The 24,476-nt window shown below is 37.6% G+C and overlaps 3 protein-coding genes across 5 annotated transcripts; 2 read left to right on the top strand and 1 right to left on the bottom strand.

Annotated features, from left to right (window-relative positions):
• Positions 1-5,940: 5,940 nt before the first annotated feature.
• Positions 5,941-8,543, top strand: LOC129942281 (caspase Dronc). 3 transcript variants are annotated; one of them, XM_056051148.1, is made up of 5 exons: positions 5,941-6,094; positions 6,891-7,060; positions 7,125-7,918; positions 7,978-8,102; positions 8,171-8,543. In XM_056051148.1, exons 2-5 carry the CDS (start codon positions 6,929-6,931, stop codon positions 8,395-8,397), a joined length of 1,278 nt encoding a protein of 425 aa, XP_055907123.1. In that variant the 5' UTR covers positions 5,941-6,094; positions 6,891-6,928; the 3' UTR covers positions 8,398-8,543. The 3 variants fall into 3 exon arrangements, with proteins under 3 accessions (XP_055907123.1, XP_055907122.1, XP_055907124.1); XM_056051147.1 differs by having other exon boundaries at positions 5,945-6,071; XM_056051149.1 differs by having other exon boundaries at positions 6,015-6,071; positions 6,895-7,060.
• Positions 8,544-13,252: 4,709 nt separating this feature from the next.
• On the top strand, positions 13,253-14,574 carry LOC129940708 (COP9 signalosome complex subunit 5). The gene is made up of 3 exons (XM_056049144.1): positions 13,253-13,644; positions 13,715-14,309; positions 14,364-14,574. The coding sequence occupies exons 1-3, from the start codon at positions 13,378-13,380 to the stop codon at positions 14,510-14,512; spliced, it is 1,011 nt and encodes a 336-aa protein (XP_055905119.1). The 5' UTR covers positions 13,253-13,377; the 3' UTR covers positions 14,513-14,574.
• LOC129940707 (nitric oxide-associated protein 1) lies at positions 14,516-22,972 on the bottom strand. Its single transcript, XM_056049143.1, has 10 exons — positions 22,398-22,972; positions 22,211-22,338; positions 21,855-22,152; positions 21,610-21,794; positions 21,446-21,539; positions 15,489-15,620; positions 15,280-15,428; positions 15,069-15,220; positions 14,808-15,007; positions 14,516-14,743 (listed from the first exon to the last, which is right to left on the bottom strand). The coding sequence occupies exons 1-10, from the start codon at positions 22,903-22,905 to the stop codon at positions 14,541-14,543; spliced, it is 2,049 nt and encodes a 682-aa protein (XP_055905118.1). The 5' UTR covers positions 22,906-22,972; the 3' UTR covers positions 14,516-14,540.
• Between the last annotated feature and the right edge of the window lie 1,504 nt (positions 22,973-24,476).

Here is a 24,476-nt window from a genome sequence, read left to right as displayed (position 1 = left end):
GAACCCCCCGGATTACACTTTCATTGAGGTGTCGAAAAGACCCAGCAAATAAAATATCCGAAACAAGTTTTTTGGCATACATTCGTTGCTGTTTGTTCTCAATTTCAGAAAATGTTGATGCCCATCCTTTTGCTAGTCATATTGTGTTATTGCAGCTCTCTTTTAAGTGCCCATAAGCTAATTTTATGAATTTGTCCTCATCATTGGAAACCCGTTTTCTTTTAAATGACTTTTTTTCGGATTTTCATTATCCTGAAAATGAAATAAAGAGAGAAGCAAATGTATGATAAGTTCCGAGCAATCGATTCTGTGCTAACCTTCTGGCTTAGTCCTTTCACAGTCCAAATTCTAATGAACACCAGCAGAACAGATTAATTTACTTATACTAATTCTGAACGATATTTTATACAAATGTTATTCACTGTTCGTACGATCATTTTGGAAGTGATCATACAAAGTTGTTTAGAACAAAGTACTTTTTAACTATAACACGGATAGATTGCAATTTTCATCGTTCTCGATGAAACAATCCATAACCGTCATCATTTTGAAACAAAATAATAATTTGGAAACAATTCAACACAAATAGTAAACTCAGAGGTTTAGCTCGCAAGCGTAAACTAGTCTTGTACCATTAACAACAAACCTTAGTAACTCATAGGCAAACAGCTTGTCTACTAGTATTCTAAAACAATCCACGATCAACCAACTATAAGCACAGAGGTTTAGCCTCGAGCATAAACTTGTCTTACACCATTTAGCCCAAGCACAGATAATATAATAATTAACAGAAACCAAAAGTTCTTCAAAGTTTAGCAAATTACTTGGTAACAATTTAATAGTGAAACATAAAACTTACATTATCACATAATGTTCCCAATTTTCTTTTGGATCTCGTCTAATAGTTTCTCTTGCAGCAAGTATATCAATTTTAGAATTGATTTTCTTTAACTTGTACCTGTCATTCGGCAACACGCCTATGACCTCGTAAAGGCCTCTTGTTCTGAAACCCAAAGTTGTATTCATCACTAAGTTTGGTGTTGAATAATCTTTTATTGTTTCCATCGTTCAATACAGATGCATCTTGTTGTCTTCGAGGTGGCTCACTAATAGATGATAATTGGTTTATTAAGCATTGAATCGAGGTTGGCATGACAAACATCAGAGAATTTTTTAATCCCAAATTTGTAATGCAGCCAATAATTATTCTGACAATTTTATCATCTGGAACTTCATATGGTAACCGGTTTATCTGTCATACTTTTTCCATCACAAAATCAGAATAAGGTCCTAATTCTTTGCTTCCGGAATTAGCAACTTTTCTGAGTTGAGTCACAATGTCCGTCCCACTTGAAAATGCGTGAATAATAGATGATCGTAAGTCAGACCAAAAGTAATGCTGATATCCATATTTGTCGAACCAAGCTTTTGATCTTCCCATCAATGAAGAATACACGAGTTAGAATACGAAAATCTTTCAAATTGTGTCAATGTCAGAACAGCATTTGATAATGTCCACAACTCATGGCGCTCACAAACGCAAATTATGAATTTCTAATGGTCAACGTAAGAATCAACGGAAGAGCGTCAGAAGCGGGTATATTTAGACATTCGAAGTTCAATGAAAAACTTCAAAATAGGACACTGGGCTTGCCAAATTTTTTTTATTTTGTTCAAACCGCTTGCGCAAACACTCATCATCGCTTTAAACTACACAAACATTTTTACAACAACAAAATAAATTCGTTTGCTCAAACAGTTTGTGTAGTGTATAGGCCCTATAATTGGCCAACTGCCAACTAAATTGGCTTTTAATTAAGGTAATTTTTTTGGAGTGTCAACTGGTAAGGGTTTTACAATAAGGGCGGGTAGATGTTGTGTGTAATGTCGTGGCGTTTACTGTGTAGCACGTAGCGCCATCCTGCTGGAACCACATGTCGTCTAGGTTCACAATATGATTTGATTTGAGCCACAAGAAATTAGTTATCATCGTAATATATCGTTCACCTCACTAACGTCGTTTTCAAAAAAGGACTGATTAATTACGCCGCCTCAAGGGCCCAAAATCCACACAAAACGGTAACTTTTTGAGAATGCATTATCAACGTGGCAATTTTGCTTGTAAAATAAAATAAATAAATTGGGTGGCGCGACAGTCCATTGAGAACCAAGGCGTAGTGACTTACAACTCTCAACCATTCCTGTGTGCAAGTAATGTTGTCAGGAATGGAGGGGACCTACAGTTTATATGCCGACTCCGAACGGCTAATTTTGAGAAAGCACTTTTTCATGACAATAGTTACTCTTGGAGAAGTTGTCAATTCCTCGCAAGAGGCAGTACCCGTGAAAAGATTTTAGATGGCATAGGCAGGGATCGAACCCAAGACCTCTCGCATGACAGTCCAACGCACTAACCATCATGCCACGGGTACCACCGGTATTGGCTTGTTAACACAGCCAATTATCCAAAAATGCGCCTCGTAACTAAAGATGATTTTTCGGACAAAATTGGGGTCCTCTTCTAAACGATTTGAAAACCAGTCAGCGAACAAACGTCGTTGTCATGAACTTTGAGCTCCTGGGTTAGTTGGATTTTGTACGGGTGTAGGCCCAAGCCCCGATGCAAAACTCGCCAAGTTGAAATTTGCGAAAGGTTGAGTTCTTGTACACGGAAAGGAATAGACTGCCTCGGGTTCTGCTGTACACTTTCACGGACTGCGGCGATGTTCTCGTGTGATCTTGCGTTCCTTGAAGGTACGGGTGTTGGCTGATTGTTTACTGAACCGGTCTTCTCAAATTAGGCTACCAAACGTTGAATAAGATCATTTTGATAGTAAAGTTTTATCTTTTGAAAGTGCTGTTTAATTGTGTAACTTGCCATGATGATTTGGCATAAGCAACTGAATAGAAAAGATTTGACAGATGTCACCAAAACAAAATGGCACCCAGAGGGTGTCAAAATCTAATGGATAACCCGTTACTATAAATTTTTTACAAAGATGTATACATTTATTACAAATGTACAAAGACGCCATGTGTTTTTTGTTTTATATATTGGTTATTTGGACTTAAAGTCTGTTCAAGTGAACACCCAGTGTTCCTTAACGCCGAAAAGCAGTTGATCGAGAAGTCGGTGTTTATTGCCTGCTGTTGCAACAGATAAGAGCGTATTTACGGCGTTGTGAATGGTGAATGCCAGCAGCCATATTTTAGGCTGGAAGTACATTTCGACATCAGTAAAGCTTTTACTTTTTTACAAATTTCTAAACAATTGTACCGATCATTGATTATAACCAACGAAAAGTGACTACGTTTGAAATAACACTCTTGCACTAAGTGTCAATAACTTTAAGGTGTTATTTCATAGTTAATCTATTACGTAAATAGCAACATTTTAACTAATATTATGACACTACAAATGAAAGCTGAGCTTGTTTTCAGATGTCAAATATAAGTGCTACCAACTTAAAAATACCAAATAAATTATTCCTCGTGAAGTGAACGTTCGCAAGTGGAGAAAGTGAACTTTTGACATTGCTCACTGGTACACACTTGTGAGTACACGTTGTGAACATGAACAAACCAAATGTCAAAGCTTCACCAACAGTTCCCGTACATTTTGCATGTGAATTGCCCGTGAACGAAAACTCTCCACTTTGTTCTCCACTCAGCTTCACGAGCAAGTTCACGGGTGAACCAAAAACTGAAATTTGTATGGGTTCACGAGATGGTTCACAAGTATGTACTTGGCTTTAAGATCAACGATAAAGCCTAGTACATACTTCCTCGTGAAGTGAACGTTCGCCAGTGGAGAAAGTGAACTTTTGACATTGCTCACTGGTACACACTTGTGAGTACACGTTGTGAACATGAACAAACCAAATGTCAAAGCTTCACCAACAGTTCCCGTACATTTTGCACGTGAATTGCCCGTGAACGAAAACTCTCCACTTTGTTCTCCACTCAGCTTCACGAGCAAGTTCACGGGTGAACTAAAAACTGAAATTTGTATGGGTTCACGAGATGGTTCACAAGTATGTACTAGGCTTAAGATCAAAAGCATCCAAATATTATGTATGCATCAAGGGCCCGACATTAAAACATGTTTATAACCCCTGCTGAAAATGTGAACAATAAATCCTTGGACCTTTTTAGCCTTATTTAAAAATGCCTACTTTGACTTGAGCACTCTTCCTTCTTATAAATTATTTTGATGATTTAATTCGAGTTATTCCGATAACGAATTCTAATGCCTTGTCATTGTGCTTGGAATAGTGATGTTTTCATCATTTTTGCAATGATATTATTGAAACTGGCCTTTATTTAAAAAAATTAAGTAACAATATAGGGTATTCGGATACCTTTTTGTTAGTGTTTTGAGTGTAAAAGAACAGCTGTTCTGAAACAGCTGGAATGTCAAAAAAAAAGGATTTTAAAGGTATCAAAGAATTTCTGGTATATATGTGTATCTGACAGAACAACTGATTTAACATATAGTTCAATTTGAAGGAGTCCAAAAATTAATTTCAAATTTGTAAATTTTTTTTATTAAAATTATTCATTGAAAACTTTATTTTACAATAATTTTGAACCTTAGAATCTTTTTGTGAAAAGCTGAAAGTTGTTTTTATTTATTTCCATCTACCTCAATTTTGATACCTAAAGCTTTATTCACATGAGCACGACCAACGAATGAACGAATATTCGTCGATTTTGACATTTCTTTCACATGAGAATTTTTAATTTGTCGCGAATTTTTACAAGCCACAGCCGAACACCATTTACCACCGAAACCAAAACAAGAATGATTTTTTAGGTTAAGTACGTGCGATTCGTTGCGAATGTGGATAATGTGGAATGCGAATAAAGTTTGACAGTTCGTATCAACTACAATTTTTTTTGCGACGAATAAATTTGTTTTCTTAAATGTATTAATATATGGTTAGGTTAGGTTAAAGAGGCTGTCCAAGATGGAAACGGACACACTTAGGCCAGTCTAATGGCCTATTGAGATACCACATGGATCTTGAGGCTTCCTTCTAGGCTCAATGGAACCAGCTCGAGTCCCTTACGAAACGTAAGAGGCTGATTATAACGATATAATTTAGATCGTTAAAGAAGGTAATTTTTGCGTTTTCGAGCCAGAGCAGGGCATGTGCAGATAAGATAAAGAACCGTTTCTTTCTCTCCCTCGTCCATACAGCTTCTGCAAAAGTCATTTGAGAAACGCCTATTCTCGTGGCGTGCTTTCCTATTAGACAGTGTCCGGTATGACACCTATTATCGAGCTTATATGCGATCTGCTTAGAGGGAGCAAGCATCTTGAACGTTTTAAATCCAGTGTTGGCCGGATGTTTTTTGTGCCTTTACACGTGGTGATGTTGTTCCACCTGGTGTCTGCTCTCCTCACAGCGATATTAATATATGATATTGAAAAGTAAAAGTATGCATCATAAATCAAATAGAAACTATATTGCTATCGTTTTGTTAAGGATTTGTGTGGAAATATGTCTTCAAACGTATATAAACTCACATTTTGTAAGTCATTCGTCGTTCGTTAGTCGCCCTCATGTGAATGCTGCTTAACTCAGTCAATAAGGTCTCCAAAAATTTAACTAACCAAGATGCCCTATTAAACACGAAATTGAACGGAGTCATTTAAGAAATTCGTTTGACATAGAATACAGTATAATCATTGGATTCCATCATTTGAAAAAAATTATTGAAATTTTTTGAAAAGTTTTTTTATAGCTTTCATTGTCTTTTGCGTAGGTTCCTACACCATTTCTTAATTAACATTTTTATTATTTTGCACATTAAATATTTTCTTTTCAATGAATTCGATTTAAATCCCATGCAGCAGCCCATGTGTACTTCTCTTAATCAATATTGTGAATTAACCATTCCTGCTGTCAGTATGACCTCCGCCTTATATGTTAAATAAAAATGCAACCGCCTATCAACAACAACTGTCAATTTTGCATCATAGAAAAAAAAACAAGAAAACAAATAAATAAAATAACAAAGCTTGTTATCGTTTGGACGTGTGTAGACTTGATTTGACTTGTTTTGTTAGTTTTCTTTTTATAATTTAGTAAAAATAATAACATTAAACTTAGTATTTTAATACAAACCATAAACTATACTTAATTAGATATGAAAACCATTTAAATAAGTGAACTAAACTACTTTTGGAAGTAGATATTAGAAAACGGTGAAAAGGTCATGAATCATCCAAATAGAAAAGAATTATATTTCTTTGTAACATTGAACTCACAAATAATATAAATCTAAAATTCAATTTAGTGTACTGTTCTAATAATTTTCAATAAATTGCATGAACCAAAAAGTTATTGTTTTCATAATAAAACACAATTTTCATGAATTTTGGAAAAGGTCATTGAACTTAGATCATTATCCACACTTTTTGTTGGGACTTTTTCAAGGTTTCCTAAGTGCAGTGGTTATCTGAGTGCATTTTATGTACACCTTCGTTTTATTTTTTTATTAAAACACATTGTTATCCAGAAAACTAAGGGCAGACTATGAAATGAGTAATAGTAAGCTGAAAATTTGTTTAAACCTTCCCTTTTCTGTTCTAAACATTGTCCCATAAAATCTCGTATTTACCTCGCAAAAACCGTCTCCATTGATGATATTACTCTTACCAATATTTGTCAAGTAAACGATTTGCGACCAAAAAGAAGACATACATAAATTGTCAGCGTACTATCTCCATTCGTGATAAAACCCTTCTTTTATTGCACTATTAAAGTATTAAATAACAATATAGTGATCAATTGTTTTATTTATTGATTTATTTACATTATTCTTTTGTAAGGTACCGTCACATTATAATATATTTCATTACATTTTATTCAATATTTCAGATAGATATTATCGTTCCATTAGTTAACAACAAGCAAGAATGGAAAACAGCCACAGGGAGCATATTCGGAAGAATATGAATGAGTTAATTCGTTCAACAAGCTATGAACCCCTTATTAAAGCCTGTGAAAATAAAAAGATTATATCAGAAGTGATGAGAGCACGGATTGATGTGAGTACCTTTAACTAATCATTGATTTATTTTTAATTGAATACCCATACTACTTTTTTTTAAGAATCTACCTAACGCAGAAAAGGACGAAAAACATAGAGAGCTTTTTATAAAATTAACCAAACGCGGACCAACTGCCTACAATGAATTATTAAAAATCTTGATTGACTTGAATTTCGAATCTGCCGCCAGGTTACTACGTGCCCCCCAGCAAGACCAGAAAAAGTACATTTCAATTCATGAACATAACGCATCTTCGGTTCAATCGACTTCCATAGAACCGCCCCAACAAATCCCAGAAAATCTTCCATCTAGTGTTCCAGAAGGATGCTACCCTTCGAAAGACATTGTCGATTCAAAACATAAGCTTGTGCCATTCACCGGCAAAATCCATTTGCCGAGGCCTTTCGAAGTAATAAAATCAAAAGTAATTCACTATCATCCACAACTGAAGGTCTATCCAATGAAGTCGAAAAACCGTGGAGTCTTTTTCATGGTCAACATCATTGAGTTTCCGAACAACGAGAAAAAGAGACGTTCTGGTGCTGAAGTCGATTCAAAGTACATGTTGAGTTTGTTTCAAGAATTAGGATTCACTTGCTTTCCGTATGACAACCTCAATCAAAAGGAATTCTTCGACCTCCTGACAGAACTGCGCAGTTCGGAATATTTGAAACAGACTGAATCGTTTGTAATGGCCTTGATGACTCACGGCGAAATGCGAGAAGACATGCATGACAGGGTTGAATTTTATGGAGGATCCATTGTCAAGGTGAAGGAAATTGAGGAATTCTTTTCAAACAAGGAATGCAAAAGCTTAAGGAACAAACCTAAAGTTTTGATCTTTCCGTTTTGCAGGTGAATCATTTAAGATTTTAAAAGATGTTCTTTTTATTAACAAGTAAATTAAACTTTAGGGGAGATGCTCCAGATCAGGGATTTAATCGTATAGAAACCGATAGTATTGTGGAACGTGATCCGAAAATATCCTTGCAAATGGAAACTTTGTCAGATATGCTCGTTTGTTACGCATCAGTAAGAGGTAAGGATTTTATTGTTTTTGGTATTGTCTTGATGAGGTTAAAGTATTTTATCTTTTCTTTGTGATAGGCTTTCAAGCTTTGCGTGACCCAGATGAGGGTTCCTGGTATATACAGATATTTTGTAAAGTTCTTGCCGAGAATGCTCATAATACGCCATTTGAGGATATGCTTAAGTTGATTGCAACTAAAATAAAATCCTTACGATCACCAGAAGGTTATTTACAAACTCCAGCCTATAACAATCATGGATTTGATAAATGTCTTTATTTCAATCCTGGGGTTTATGAAGAGTAAATAATCTTTTGATTGCGTGGCATGAATTTTAAATATTAATATTTTTTATACAACAAAACAAATATGTATTCCATTTTTAACATTTTTTATAAAGAAAAACAATTATGTTTAAGAATAAACGATATGATTTTATAACTATCATAATATGATATGCATTTTTCTTATCTACTCATCATTTTGAAATTCCGTACACGTGAAATTAGAAATTCGTTCAGAAATGTAGTAATAGAGGTCATGACCCACCAATAGTATTTTTTTTAAATTTTTGTAGTAATTCCCTTAAACTCAATTGTATAAACAGTTGCCCAAAAAAGAAAGGGGACAATGTTTTCGTCGTTGTTTTTTAAATATCTCATTGAAATTATGTTTAAAAGTGTTCATATGGATATTTTTTCAAAGGTTTATGACCTTGCACTTCAAATGCATATTCCATTTAAAACTAAAATAATTTAATTTTTTAATTCCAAATACCTCGATTTTGATCTCAAAAAAGAAATCGTACACTTGGCAGCACTGCATCTTCTTTTTATTTGAACGGAACTAAAGGAACATTTTAGTATGCTGTTAGTTTTTTGTTATGTCAGGCGAAACCAAAATATATTGAATTTAAAACGTAAGTCAAGATGGAAAGACAACGTGGTTACACATTAATAGATGTGCGAAAACTTGTGACTAAACATTTTGAAAAAGGAAAATCGGTTCGTGGTATAGCAGAAATAATTGTAAATAGAAGTCCCTGTAAGGGACATTAATAAAAGGTATAAAAAAACAAATTCTGTTGAAAATTCCTCAAAATCTGGAAGACTAAAAAAATAAGTGTTGCCAATGAGCGTTGGATTGTTAAGCAAGTGCAGAAGTTTCTTCTAATAAGTGCACCAAAGTTAACTGCTGAGGTAAAACAATATTTAAATAAGGATGTCAAAAATAATTAAAATTAAAAAAACTAAAACAATCATCAAATGCATTGCACAAAATTAAGAGTACTGCTATAAAGCAGACATAACGGCCATCTAGGAAATACTATGAGATGGGACGGGCCGGGCAAAAAGAGGATAAAAACTGCGATATTTACTATGGGGACTGCCACAACGAAAACCAACAGCGCCTATTTTTATGCGGCTTTATAATTGGAGCCAGACTTAGGCAACAGTTATAGGTGCATCAATGAGCGCCTCATGACCATCCGCATCAAGGATAAATTAGGCAATATATGCCTGATATGCGCGCACGCCCCCACAGAATAGAAAGATGACAACTCTTAAGACATGTTCTTCCAGCTCTTAGACATATGAGCAGTGTCCTAGCTACGATATAAAAATTGTCCTGGGCGATTTTAATGCCAAGCTAGGAAGGGAAGACATCTTTGGTGGAATAATCGGAAAAAAAACTATTGGCGGGGCGAAACGTCATGGTAGCCAGTACGCGTTTTCAACACCTCAACATCCACAAAAGCACTTGGAGTTCTCCAGATCAATCTACCGCCAACCAGATTGACCATATTGCGACTTCCAGCATAATGGATGTCCGAACTTTCCGAGGAGCTAACATCCACTCGGACCACTACCTCGTTGTAGCCAAGGTAGCACTTCGGGTTTCTAGACCCAAGGCAAAACAGTTTTGATGAGGAATGTCTGCAGGCAAACAGGCACGCAAGGTGGCACTGCATAAAAGGACGAGAGCTACTCATGAGCTCTATGAGCAGAAGAGGCGAGAGAAACACCGACTTCTCAAAAGGAAAAAGAGAGAGCATGACAAGCGTGCGGTCGAATATGTTGAGAGGTTTAAAAGAAGGAATGAAGTTCGAAAGTTTTATAAACAGGTGAAACGAAATTGAAAAGTACATAAACCTAGAACCGAAGGCTGTCAGGCAAAATGATCCATTCAGCTGAGACGACGAAAACCAAAAATCCCGTCTTCCCAACTTAGACGAAGTAAAGATTGCCATTTCTAAGCTTAAGTCTAACAAAGTCGCTGGAGTGGATGGCTTGATTGCCGAGCTATTTAAAGCAGCTGGAGATAAGTCTTATCTTATCTGTAAGATATGGTCGGAAGAAAGCATGCCCATTGAATGAAACCTCAACCTCAGTATTGATTGGCCGATCCTCTAAAAGGGAGACCCTCTAAACTGCACTATAAAACAATTAATCTACTTAAGATCACCTATAAAATCTTCTGCCGTAATATGTGAATGTCTAAAGCCCATCGTCAACAACCTGATAGGTCCTTATCAGTGTGGCTTCAGACCAGGAAAGTCCACTGTCGACCAAATATTCACACTACGGCAGATCCTGGAAAAAACCCAAGAACACCAAATCGACACCCACCATCTTTTCATCAATTTCAAGGCCGCATATGACAGCATCTACAGGGACGAGCTGTATATAGCCATGTCTATTTTTGGCATCCCTGCCAAACTCCTTCGTTTGTGCAGGATGACCATGGAGAATTCACGCTACTCCATAAAGGTAGGAAACAAACGTTTCGATATCAACAAAGGCCTAAGGCAAGGTGATGCGCTGTCATGTGATTTTTTTAACATCGTGCTTGAAAGAATAGTGCAGAGTTTACACGTCAACACTAGAGGCACTATCTTTCAAAAGTCTGTCCAATTACTACCATATGCTGATGACATTGACATAAACGGAAGAACTCAGCGTGATGTCAATGGGCTTTTGTGAGTATTGAAGCAGAGGCGGCAAAATGGGTTAATGAGTACAAAACAAAGTACATGCTGTTGTGAAGAAGGGACCTACAACACCCACGTCTTGGTCAAAAAGTCACCATCGCCAGACGTAACTTTGAGGTAGTCAAGGACTACGTCTACCTAGGCTCTGCTGTAAACGCAGAAAACAACACCAGCGCTGAGATCAAACAAAGAATAACTCTTGCTAACCTCTGTTTCTTTGGGCTATGAAAGCGATTGAATGGCAAACCCCTTTCTCGAAGGACCAAAGTGTCGCTATATAAGACCCTGATCATCCCCGTCCTGCTATACGGTGTAGAAGCATGGACTTTGACAAAAGCACCTTGGGTCGTTTGGAGAGAAAAGTTCTTCGTGTGATCTACGGTCCCGTATGAATCGAAGGGGAGTGGAGGAGAAGATGAAACGACAAGCTGTACGGGCTGTAAAGCGACGTAGACTAAGCCAGAAGGGTAAAAGTTGAACGACTCAGATGGCTGGGTCACGTAGAGCGCATGAAAACCAATGCTCCGGCCCGGAAAGTCTTCGAATCCGCAACCACAGGACAGCGTAGTAGAGGAAGCCCGCGGATCAGTTGGCGCGCACATCTAGCTAGGGAAAGAGCTTGATGAAGAAGCTTATTGGGTGAGGCCCTAGTTCACACAGAACTGTACCACGACCTTAAGTAAATGGTTTTTTAGGCTGTTTAAGATGTTGGGAGATAAGTTAGCAATCTTTTCTACCTTTCTCTTCAGCTAATCAACAAAACTTCTGATTTACATCCTAATTGCAATTCCTCCGACATTCGTATTACTGAAGCAACTTTCTTATTCGTTCTAGAAAAATAATTCTATTTTTTGATTTGGGCTCTTAACAGTTTTCTTTCTGAATGCAATGAACTCCATTACACCAGATAATATGGTATGCATCCATTAACAACACATCACCAAAATATAACTCAACTAAAGATTGTTTCCTTACCTTAATAATGTTTTTTTGTTAAGAAAATAAGGAAATCTTTTAATATAAAGTTTAACAAAAGAAATAAAATATAAAAATCAAGTTTAAAAGTTTTTCAATACTTCTGCTGTACCTACAGAAGGGCTAGGGGCGTTAAGGAATAGATAACACAATTCCGGTGTTTGCTACTAGCAGTCTATGCATTGGCATAATATTTATAATAAGTCAATGACTCGATATGTAATCCTTCAACGGATATATGTATACCAAACAAACCTAATCCTCGAAGATGAACATATTCTTATCTTTAATCAACATTATGGCACATCCTATAATCTGCGTTTATAAAGATTTCTTCATTATTGATCCAACTAGTGTCATCTTTGTATATAAAATCTATAGTACTTTCATGTCGATATTATACTTGAGTGACTACAGTGACATTGGGCCGGTTCAGACAACATAAGGGACTTCATTTGCAGTCAAATGTTTTCTTTGAACGTCCATTTAAACTTAGAACTTTACTTTACTAACCTCTACCTACAGTTCATCTACATAATCTTTCAAGATCATAATTGTCTCCAAAACACTCCTCAAGCAAGCTACAAGTCTATCATGGATTTTGTATTGTAAAAAAATTAAATTTGACAAGAAAACATTTACACAAAAAACATGAATTGGAAACGTGCTTAAAATAAAACAAATTATAAAGTAATAAAGTTCAGCTTTTAATTAAATGAAAAAACATGATCAACTGTCATTTTCATATAAGTAGACTTCACTTGATAGTTAGGTAGATTTTTTTTGGCTTAAATTCCAATAAAGTTGCATTAATTGGATGGTAATTTTTTGACAGCTGGCCAATCATATACTAAAAACTTGCCTTACTTTCAATTCCCTCATATCGTCTGAACCTGCCGATTAACTAGAAGTTTTTTCATTTCACCCTTTATATACAGAAACTTCCAACGACGTTAAAAGTAACTGCTCCGTGATAATACAACCAATTTTATTTACAAAGATGAATTTTTTTATTTTATTCATCCTCTTTTTCTGCAGATTAAAAAATATACGAGTAAAGCCATCAAGTTTTATAAAAATTAATGAATTTCACGTAATCAAATAGAAAAATACTTATTGTGAATGGATACACTCCACACCGTAACTTACGATATTACACTATCCTCCTAGCATCCCTGAACATATATTTGACAGCAGCTATCATTTGCCGACAACGACAAATAGAAACAAAATTTCCATCACGTCAGGACTTGCAATTTCTTATTTTCAATTTAAACAAAGAACATCAATCGAATTTAATTAACAAACAAATTAAAAACATGGCTTCAACATCTGAAATGGCTATGAAAACCTGGGAGTTGGAGAACAACGTCAAAACCCTCCCATCTTGTGACGAGATATTTCGCTACGATGGCGAACAACAAAGGCAAGTCCTTGATGCCAAACCTTGGGAAAAGGATCCACATTATTTCAAAGATATCAAAATATCTGCCCTGTCTTTGCTGAAAATGGTCATGCATGCAAGATCTGGTGGAACTCTGGAAGTTATGGGATTGCTTTTGGGCAAAGTTGAGGACAATACAATGGTTTGTCTTTTTTCGCTATGGCATGGCATTTTAAAATGTCCAATTTATTTGCAAACATTTTATTAAACAGATCGTCATGGATGCATTTGCCTTACCTGTCGAAGGAACCGAAACAAGAGTAAATGCTCAATCCCAAGCCTACGAGTATATGTCGGCCTACATCGATTCGGCAAAGGAAGTTGGTCGCCTGGAAAATGCCATCGGATGGTATCACAGCCATCCCGGCTACGGCTGTTGGTTGTCCGGTATTGATGTGTCCACACAAATGCTCAATCAGAACTTCCAAGAGCCATTCGTGGCTATTGTCGTCGATCCAGTTCGAACTGTGTCGGCTGGCAAAGTGTGTCTTGGGGCATTCCGCACCTATCCCAAGGGCTACAAACCACCAAATGAGGAACCCTCGGAATATCAAACAATCCCATTGAATAAAATCGAAGATTTCGGTGTTCACTGCAAACAGTACTATCCTCTTGAGGTTAGCTACTTTAAATCGGCCCTCGACAGGAAGCTGCTTGATTCCTTGTGGAACAAGTACTGGGTAAACACTCTCGGAAGCTCTGGATTGCTCACAAACACCGAATACACAACCGGACAGATATTCGATTTGTCCGAGAAACTTGAGCAAAGTGAATCAAGCTTAGGTCGTGGACCATTTGTTGTTTCAGGTGAGTAAAAGAAAAAGATAAAGCTTAAAATTAATCGACTTAATCTACTTTAAGGTGGAGATATCAACGAAAAGCGCACCGAAGACAAACTCACCAAAGCCACGCGGGACTGCAGTCGTGCCTCAATTGAACTTATCCACGGTCTAATGGCGCAAATTGCCAAGGACAAACTTTTCAACAAAGTAGGAATAAATAAAAACTAAGAATTGTATGTTAAATAAAAATTACACTTTAATAAACTTTAACAAATGGTTTGCCTATTCTATACGCTATCGAGTCACGTACCCGTTTGCCGAGTAATTGATCGCCATTGGGGATCAGTGCAGGATTTCTGATGAAGATGCCACGTCGTTCTGGAGTCCAGACTTTGAATACGCAATAACGATCCACTGGGATCCGTACTCCTAGCCAACCAGCAGACGAGAGCAGGATATCTAGAGTTTATAACAAGTGTAGGCATTAATAAGATTCTATGAGTTGTGATTGAAGATCTATTACCACAAGTGGCTGAGTCCCTGGATTCTCCATAGATGGTTATTTCTTCGGAGGCTTTAAGACCTGGCCATTTCTTCAAACGTTCTTCGCCGCCAACAGGCAAGCCAAAGAGCTCACTTCCAAGGTACTCTCGATAGACTTCGTCGGCATCTTCCGTTGGAGTTATAACGATGGGAAGTTCATGGGATGAATACACCGGCAATCTTAACAGGGGCATCATGAAATCGTTAACACTTAAAGAGAGAGAGAGAATCTTATCCTTACCTAATTGAATCAATATCTCCATCTACGAAGTCAACTCTTGCCAAACCAGCCAGGAACAATGTCATCCCCCGTTTCAAACGGAATCCCCTGGGGGCAATCATTTGTGTAGGGAATATTCTCAACAGTTCCTCCGTTGTTAGTAAATTGTGAATCTAGTTTGGAACATGGTTGATTAACCTTCATCTTGTTGAGGCATCTCTCCTTTCCTTACCTGTTCTGGTTGCATAACTCCCGGTGTATCGAAACACCAATGACACTTTTGAAATTCTTTCCTGTGTTCGTTGAGTGTTTCAATTGGCTGACAACCAGATGACATGGCAAACATGTCCGCAGATTCTTTTCTATCGATTACAGTTCTACCTAAAAAAAGGGGGTTGATTAAATTCGTTGAGAGCAATTGAAGGCGAATGGAAAGTTTACCAATATGACCGACCAATGTTGCAGCTTTAACACTTCCTGTTTCATTAGCTTGATCTCGACGGAGTTTAAACTCAGCTGCTCGTTGGGCTCGCTCTGAGAAAAGTCTGCGGAATCGATGATAGACTCTGAAATCTAAAGAATTTTGTTAAATTTATTATTAAACAATTCTTTAATTATTTAAATATATAATTTTGCAAACTCTAAAACTACGTTTCCAACCATAATTTTTATCAAGTATCTCTTTTGTTTCCGAGAAAGATAAAAAGCTCTTTTGAATGTACATTTTTCTCAACTCATTTATATTTCGATTACAACTTGATGAGATTTGCTGCGTGTGGTTTAAAAATGTTTTCTAAGATTTTAACTCTAGCTTTAAATATCTTACTTATTTTGTACGAAAAGAGATGGATGGGATGATGAGGTCAATTTCCACTTGAGTGGGCAACTAGATCCGCGGACTTCCTTTACTTCGCTGTTCTCCGGGCGTGGATTGGAAAACTTGCCTTACTAGAGTATTGGTTTTATGGGCTCCACGTGACCCAAGTCATCTCAATCGTTGGACTCTTACCCTTCTGGCTTAGTTCAGATCACAGAAAAAAATTTTCTCTCAAAACGACCCAAGGTACTTCTATTCTCTTTCGTCATATTACAAGCTTCTGCACAGTATAGCAGGACGGGGATGCGACACTTTGGTCACTCGAGAGAGGATTTTACTACCCAATTGCTTTCTTAGAGCAAAGAAAAAGCGGTTAGCACGAGTAAATCTTCGTTTGATCTCAATATTGGTGTTGTTTACCGCATCCATAGAAGAGCCCAGGTATACAAAGTCCTTAACTACCTCAAAGTTACAACTGCCGATGGTGACTTTTTAACCGAAACCGTATTTCAGGTCTTTTCTTGACATCATGTACTTTGTTTATCCCTCATTAACCGCTTAAGGCAAGTTCCGATGACAAAGCGCTAAGTTCATCAACATATACAAGTAAATGAACAGACTTTTGAAAGATAGAGCCTATTTTTTGAAGAACGATGTTGCTAAAGAAATCAACTTGTCTAAAGCCTTTTTAGACATCAAAATGGTGAGTAAGGTTAGGTTAGGTTAAAGTGGCTGTTCAAGATGGAAACGGACACACTTTGGTCAGTTTAATGGCCCATTGTGATACCACATGAATCTTGAGGCTTCATCCTAAGCTCAATGGAACCAGTTTGAGTCCCTTACGAAACGTGAGAGGCTGATTATGCTGATATGATTTAGTCCGTTTATTTTGTTAAAGAAGAATTATCCTAGGTAATTCTTGCGTTTTCGAGCCAGAGCAGGGCATGTGCAGAGAAGATGAAGAACCGTTTCTTCCTCTGCCTCGTCCATACAGCTTCTGCAAAAGTCATTTGAGAATACGCCTAGTCTCGTGGAGTGCTTTTCTATTAGACAGTGCCCGGTTTTCTTTGAGCCAAGACAAGACTTCCTTAATCGCCAAAAGTTTCGCCTGGAACACGATACAATGATTGGGAAGGCGGAATGAGAGACTTAATTTCAGTCGTTCAGAGTACACACCACCACCAACCCCTTCTTTGGTTTTTGAGCCATCTGTGTAAAAATGGATTGGCTCATCCTCCAAGAATGTCCTATCCTCCCAAAAAGATCTGGTAGGTATAGAAATCTGGAAATTCCTGTCGAATTGCAGTTGGGGGATGGTGTAGTCTGTGTGCTTTGGACTTGATTCTTAATACCTAAAAATTACGGAGTGGCCAATGTTGTTGTTATTCCACTGCGACGATGCTTTGAGGTGAATAGCAGAGCTTGTAGCTATTTGTTTGCTAAATTTGTCAAGAGGTGTTAGGTAGAGTAAGGTGTCCTGTACCAATAAATCAGTCTGATTACCATATGTATAGCCAATGCGTGATTCTGGGTTGTAAGCCCCATTTATTACCAATAGCTTTTTTGCAAGAAAAGAGCTACAGTAGCTTTTTTGACTCTTTCCTGTACATTGCGTTTCCAATTTAGTTTGTTATCTAAGACAAGACCCAGTATTAGATCAGCCCAAAGTATTAGTCTGTGTAAGGCATTTTGTAAGAGTTCTTTTAGGGTGTTAAGATGCTTGCCTGAAACTGCTATAGCAGCGTCGCGTCGTCTGCATAGGCTTTTACTCTGAAACTCTCCGCATCCAGACTAGTTAGGATTTCATTCACCACTAGGTTCCAGAGGAGAGGGGATAGAACACCACCTTGCGGTGTCCCTCTAATAACGAATCGTCTGCTAGAAGAGTTGCCTAGTTGAGTTAATTATTCTGCTAGTAAGCATTAAATGAATTAACTCCCGAAGCGAACTCTCTACATTTAGAGATGTCAGTGCAGATGTGATTGCAGATGTGTCCACGTTGTTAAAGGCACCTTCGATGTCAAGGAAAGCAACCATAGTGAACTCTATGATGGAGGGAATATTCGATGGTGCATACTAAAGTGTGTAACGCTCTTACCACCTATTTACCTTTACAGTAGGCATGTTGAGACGTAGACAGAAGTCTTATATCAATACTTGCCCTTAAATGGATATCAATCAATCTTTCCAAGGTTTTAAGAAGAAATGATGATTGGCTTACAAGTCGTAGATCTTTAGGATTGACTTGCGAGCATTTACCCGATTTGGGTATAAAAACAACTTTAACTTCTCTCCATGCCGAGGGAATATGAAACAGGTAAAGACAGATGGTAAAAATCCTCAAGGATTGGTGCAATTATGTCAGAAGTCTTTTGTAACTCGACTGGCATTATTCCATCTGGTCCTGCAGATTTAAATGGTTTGAAGCTGTTGAGAGCCCATTGTAGCTTGTCCCTTGTGATCAGACCTTGAGGGTATATTGTATTGCGACTTGAACGTATATAACTGTTGCAAGTTTAGGTAAGAGAACTACCAGGAAAATGAGTATCCAATAGTAAGTTCAGCGATTCATTACTTGAATTTGTCCAGGAGCAGTCTGCATTTTTCAAGCAGCTTGGCATCGCTGGATTACTTGAAAGAATTTTCCGTAACCTAGAGGCTTCAGAAGTTTCTTTCATCGTGCCACAGAAGGATCGCCAAGATGATCGCTTAGATTTCCTTAGTGCCTTCTTGTAAATTCTTAGGAATACTTTGTAGGAGTCCCAGTGAGAGGCTAGTCTTGCGGCTTTAGCCCGGTTGAAAAGTTTCCTGCATTCTTTCCTGAGCGTCTCAAGCTGTGAGGCCAACCATTGTGGTTTTCTCTTTCCTCTTATGTGTACAAGTGGACAAGCAATTTCTAGCGATCTGTTCATAGCTTAGGTGAGGTCATTGACTTGGTTGTTCAGTTCATTAGCATTAGAGGAAGAAGTTTAAGACCTTTATCGTGCAGTACGAACTCTCCCGGAGATGTGGTCCTTGGTTTGTCCATGATCAGTGGACTTTCCTGGTCTAAAGCCAGAATGATAAGAACATATCAAGTTGTAAACGATGGGTTTCAGACGTTCAGACATTGCGCCAGTGAAGATTATATATGCGATGTTAAGGAAAATGATTCCTCTTTAGTTGCTGCAGTTTAGAGGCTCTATGTTCTTGCAATATCAATAAAACTATACTGAGGTTAAATTGATCTGACTTAATTTCTTCCGAGAATATCTATCCAACTTATATCCAGCTGCTTTAAAGAGCTCGGCATTCAAGCCATCCGCTCCAGCGGCTTTGTTAGACTTCAGCTTAGATATGGCAGTCTTCACTTCGTCTAAGTCTTGAAGACGGGATTGTTGGCTTTCGTCGTCTATGTTGAATGGATCATCCTGCCTGACAGCGGAATTTGGTTCGTCGTCGCCGATATAGAGTATACAGAAGTGGTACTTCCATATCCTCAGCATTAACTGCGGTTCCACTATGATGCTTCCACTTTCGTCTTTGCAGCCTTCGGTTCTAGGTGTGTGTACCTGTGAATTTCGTTTCACCTGTTCATAAAACTTTCGAACCTCATTCCTGCTTTTATACCTCTCAACATCTTCGACCGCACGCTTCTCATGCCCTCTCTTTTTCCTTCTGAGAAGCCGGTGTTCCTCTCGCCTCTTCTGCTCAAAGAGCTCATGAGCAAATCTCATCCTTTTATGCAGCGCCGCTTTACGTGCCTGTTGTGTGGCTGCCTTTGATGAGCCCGAATCCGTTGCCGGAAGTGTTGTCGTGCGGGCTGTTTTCCTCGAATATTTTACCAAAGATGTCTTCCCTTCCTAGCTTGGCATTAAAATCGCCCAGGACAGTTTTAATATCGTTGCTAGGACACTGCTCATATGTTTTGTCTAAGAGCTCGAAGAACATATCTTTGGTGTTGTCATCCTTCTCTTCTGTGGGTGTGCGGATATGAGGGTAATGTTGCCGAATTTAGCCTTAATGCGGTTGTTTATGAGGCCCTCGTTGATTCATCTATAGCTTAAGACTTGTTGACTAAGTCTGACACCAATGCCAAAGCCGCATCCAAATAAGCGCTCTTGGTTTTCTCGGTAGCAGTCACCATAGTAAATGTCACAGTTTTTCATCTTATTTTTGCCCGGCCTATCCCATCGTATTTCCTGGATGGCGTTTATGTCTGCTTTATAGCAGTCTAGGGCGCCTCCGCTAATTCTTCGGCTCCATGTGGTTTTTTAAGGGACCTAACATTCCAAGTGTATATCCAAAGTTCGTTGTCCTTAATTTTTTTGTGTGGATTTTCAACAGTAAATCCGTCCGTATCCGAAGCTTTTTGGTGCTTCGCAACTAAGATATTTTTTGCGTGGTCAGGAAGTCACCCCCAGGGCTAGATCCTTAGTATAACTCTAAAGAGGGGGAGCCGGATAAACCGATCCTTATAGGCCTGGGCTCCGAATAAGTCGTAGAAGCCCTAAGTATTCCAACCTTACTGGAACTGTAGACACCACCGTTGATTCCATCTCGACAATTAGTCCGGTGCAGTCTGGATAAGGAGAGGTGCTTTAGTGGAAACCTCTCCCCCTCTCCCATCTTTCGTTTGCTGGCCCCAACAACTTTTCACTGGGGTACCAATCTCCAGTTGAGGTACTAGGCACCCGATATTCACCACGGGGAGGTGAGAGTAGGAGTTGATAGACAGAGGTGAGTTTTGACAAAAAAGAACTTGTGGACGCCTGTGTCCTCTTGAATGCACACGTCTACCTAACTTTAAGTACTCCAGAACATTTGTAAGCTTTTCCAGGCTCAATATTTACCACTCATTTAAATGTGCAGGCATTCAAACCCAATGTTCACCGGTATCTTTTTCTTATCCTGTTCTCCCGCGCTTCTCTCAATAGAAACAAAAAATGTCTTATCAAATCAGGAGTTCCTTGTTGGTGGCTTCTTTAATCCAACAGCACGTCAAAGTGGCTTATCTTATTGAATCAGAGAAACTCGAAAAAGGTAACTTGTGACTCGGTCGGAGAAGTTATTGGCGATCTCTTGCGATTGAAGCTGTTCGACGTTGTATCCCAGCATCACGCCTTAGATGTGAAAACCCAAAGTTGGCTACAACGAGGTAGTGGTCCGTGTCGTTGCCATCTCATTGGAAAGTTCGGTCATCCATGGTGCTGGCAGCGTCTCTAACATCAATCGCAATATCGTCAATTTGGTTGACAGTAGATTGATCTGGAGTACTCAAAGTTCCTTTGTGGATGTTGAGGTGTGCAAAACGCGTACTGACTACCATGAAGATTCGCCCGCAAAACAGATGAGCCTGAATCCGTCATCGGAGGTGTTCTCTTACAGGCTTTTTTTTTTTTTTTTTTTTTTATTTTTTTAAGCAAAGATGTCTTCCCTACTTATCTAAGCATTCAAATCTCTCAAAACAATTTTAATATTGTAGCTAAGTCACTGATCATATCTTTTATCCAAAAGATCGAAGAACCTACCTTAAGTACCTTCTCTTCTATTAGGGTCTCTGGTAACTTTTAACCGTAAACGTTTTATAAATAAAACTTACCCGATGGTCGTTGAATGGGAAATTTCAGCATTTGTAATGTTGTTCCCGGCCATGGACATGTCGTAGCTTTCTTTACCAAATCCGTGGCTTCGAGCTTAAATAAAACACACCAAAAATTACTAAAAACTTTTTCTCCAGATTAAAAAATTATCAAGAAAATGTACCTTGCAATAATCAGAATTCAAAAGAATATTAAACAACGAACTCTTGCCAACATTTGTGCAACCCACAAGATAAACGTCACCCTTATGAGCCCAAATTTTTTGTAATTGTGTTATGAGCTCTTCAATGCCGTAACCAGTTTTTGCTGAAATTAAACTTACATTCTTTATGTTCATTGCATTCAGACCTGTGAATAAAATGTATGATCAAAATCAGCCAAAAAGACCAACAAAATAAGATTACAAACCACTCTTGACGATTTCATCTTTTAAACATGATTTTATGTGATCCAAATAGCCAGGTGAATCTTTGGGTAAAAGGTCAACTTTATTGCCAATCACAAAAATCGGACGTTTATCGCCGAGAATTTTCTGCATGTCCGGCCAAATGGAACAAGGAAAGTCTAAGAGATCAACAATTAGAATTGCAAGAGCAAATTTATCTTTTATAGCGGAAAGTGTTTTGATGTAGGTTTCGGCTGTGACCTCGACATCTAAGGCGATATTGTAGTTCTTGAGGAAGTGACAACGCTGGCACACAATTTGCTGTGAAGTTAATACAATTAAATCATCTATGAGTATATCTTGACTAAGTTAAATATACCTGAAGTTCGGTTTTAGTACGTCCTTTAAAGATTTCACTAGGGATATAGCCGGGAGTAACTATGTTGGAGCAGTGCAGATGAGCTCCACATCCATTACATGGTATTTTTGATGCTGGTATCGAAGGGTCTTTAAATATATATGCAGTCAGTTATGTGTTTTTAAGTCCTTATTACTTCCATAATTACCAGGAGTTCCATATTTTGAATCGGCTTCACCGTTTTCGTCAATTGTGCTTCCATAGAATTCATAGTCATTCATCCATTTCAATGGCGGCTGGTTCTGCTGCTCACGTAGAGCTTCATGGCGGTTTTCCAAATCATCACATTTCTCGATTAACTTCTTAAGTTCCTCGTCTTCTTCATCCACATCTTCTTTTTCGTCCTCTTTGTAGGATTGAAGTGCTCCCAACGAAACCGGGAACGATCGTACTGATAAATTTAGCACTTTATCACGTTCGACTGCTTGTTGGAGTTTAGTTTCTAGGATCTTTTTTCGTTTGAATCCTAGAAGAGGTTTTTGTTTCTCAAGGAATGAACTGAAGATGATTTTTGGTCTTGTTTCGGGTGGCAGTTTTTCGTAAGGATCTTCGTTAGGATTTGTTAGACGTAAGTTCTTTTTAACGGCATAGTTACGCCATGATTTGGTTAAATGACTTTGTGTTATGATTTTCGTAAGGTTATTTAAACGAATCATTTTTGTTTTATTTCATTTATTTTAATTCAAAAAATTCACTATTTTGGCAAAACACAAAGATAATTGATGCAATAGCATTCTTAAATGCGGCTTTTATCAAATGTCAAAAACATATGTTTTTTGTATGGACCGCCATCTTTAAAAAGAAATAAGAATGTTTTAAGTTCTAAACAGAATACTGGCGTTCGTTTTCAAGTCCTAAAATTGATGGTGCCAATAACTTTTGTCTTTAAATAATTTTTTTTTCAATACATATTTATGCAAAGATTCGATATATTAATAATTTTCTCGAAATATTTGCTTTTAATAGCTGACAAAATAACTTAATGTTTTTTCAGAAGCATTTAGATTGTTTCCGATCTCTTAAATTGAAAATTTCTTGACGTTTAAAAATTTTTTTTTCTTAATATAAAAGTATTTACGTATGTACCTATGCAACAAGTCTTAAAAAATGCAGTTTTATGAGTAGATCATTATTGTCATTTTTTGTGATCTGCCATAACAATGAAGTTACTCATTTCTTACTTGGAATTTGTTCTGAAATGAATTTGCTTTTATAAAATTGTGTTTTGTTGATGACATATCAACAAAATTGATTCAGCTATAGACATTTTTCATGAAATATTTTTGCTGAGGGTTTTTCGCTTCGATTAGCTCAATGGAGGGAGAGTTAGTTCTCAGGTTAGTATGCCAGGTGTAAGAGGGAAGTGGACACAGCTTACAAATATTGGGGCGTATTCGTAGAGAACTACAAAAGTCGTGATTTCTTGATCTAAAGTTTCAGGCTTGTTAAGCTTAGTGTACACGATTGCCAGGTCTGACAATCATTGTCAGATCTGCAAACGTCTGACAATGTGTGACAATGAGCTGAAAATTTTAATTTGTGTGTACACGGTTTGCATGGAAAAAAACGTAGCAGTTGCGACTATTTTCAATAAATGTTAACGTTTTTATACATTTTCTTTGAAATGAAAAAAAAAACAACTTAAAAATTTACTTTGTAGTTTTCTCCAAATTTGTCTGCCAATGAATAAATTTGCAAATGTTCCTCAAACGGCATCTGCAAATTTATTCATTGTCAGACGTTTGAAGAAACGTCAGAAAATGAAAAAAATTTGGTGAATTTTGTGTACACACGATTGCCACATCTGCAAATTCATTTGTCTTCAAAATGATTGATGAACAAATTTTTCTGCAAATCAATTTGGTGTGTACACGGTTGTCAGCTTGCGTGTACACGATTGCCAGAAATCTACAAATTAATTGGCAGATATTTTTCTGCAAATTAGGAGCCAAACCATTTGTCTGCAAATTAATTTGGTGTGTACACGATTGTCAGCCATTCGAGACAAATTTTTCAGTGGCAGATCTGGCAATATTTGCAGATCTGGCAATCGTGTGCACTAAGCTTTAGTTAAACGAACACAGCTCTTATTCACAGTCGATTTCCCAGCTGTTAAATAAATCATCAATCTTAGCCGGAAGCTTTATGCATAATCTAATTTTATCTTCTGAAGTTCCTGGCTTGTTGATGGGAATTCTACAAAGTTTGGCAACTGTTGTGTCAGTTT

The sequence above is a fragment of the Eupeodes corollae genome, chromosome 1, assembly GCF_945859685.1.
Source record: "Eupeodes corollae chromosome 1, idEupCoro1.1, whole genome shotgun sequence".
NCBI classification, from domain to species: Eukaryota; Metazoa; Arthropoda; class Insecta; order Diptera; family Syrphidae; genus Eupeodes; species Eupeodes corollae.
This window is presented reverse-complemented; position numbering and strand designations above follow the sequence as displayed.

Coding starts and splice junctions, on each gene's coding strand:
- LOC129942281 (XM_056051148.1), top strand. CDS start 6,929: ATGGAAAACAGCCACAGGGAGCATATTCGGAAGAATATGAATGAGTTA. Junction 7,061..7,124: donor TGATGAGAGCACGGATTGAT/GTGAGTACCTTT, acceptor CTTTTTTTTAAG/AATCTACCTAACGCAGAAAA. Junction 7,919..7,977: donor TTGATCTTTCCGTTTTGCAG/GTGAATCATTTA, acceptor ATTAAACTTTAG/GGGAGATGCTCCAGATCAGG.
- LOC129940708 (XM_056049144.1), top strand. CDS start 13,378: ATGGCTTCAACATCTGAAATGGCTATGAAAACCTGGGAGTTGGAGAAC. Junction 13,645..13,714: donor AAGTTGAGGACAATACAATG/GTTTGTCTTTTT, acceptor TTTATTAAACAG/ATCGTCATGGATGCATTTGC. Junction 14,310..14,363: donor TGGACCATTTGTTGTTTCAG/GTGAGTAAAAGA, acceptor ATCTACTTTAAG/GTGGAGATATCAACGAAAAG.
- LOC129940707 (XM_056049143.1), bottom strand. CDS start 22,905: ATGATTCGTTTAAATAACCTTACGAAAATCATAACACAAAGTCATTTA. Junction 21,540..21,609: donor TGAATTCTGATTATTGCAAG/GTACATTTTCTT, acceptor GTTTTATTTAAG/CTCGAAGCCACGGATTTGGT. Junction 15,008..15,068: donor GGAGATATTGATTCAATTAG/GTAAGGATAAGA, acceptor GCCCCTGTTAAG/ATTGCCGGTGTATTCATCCC.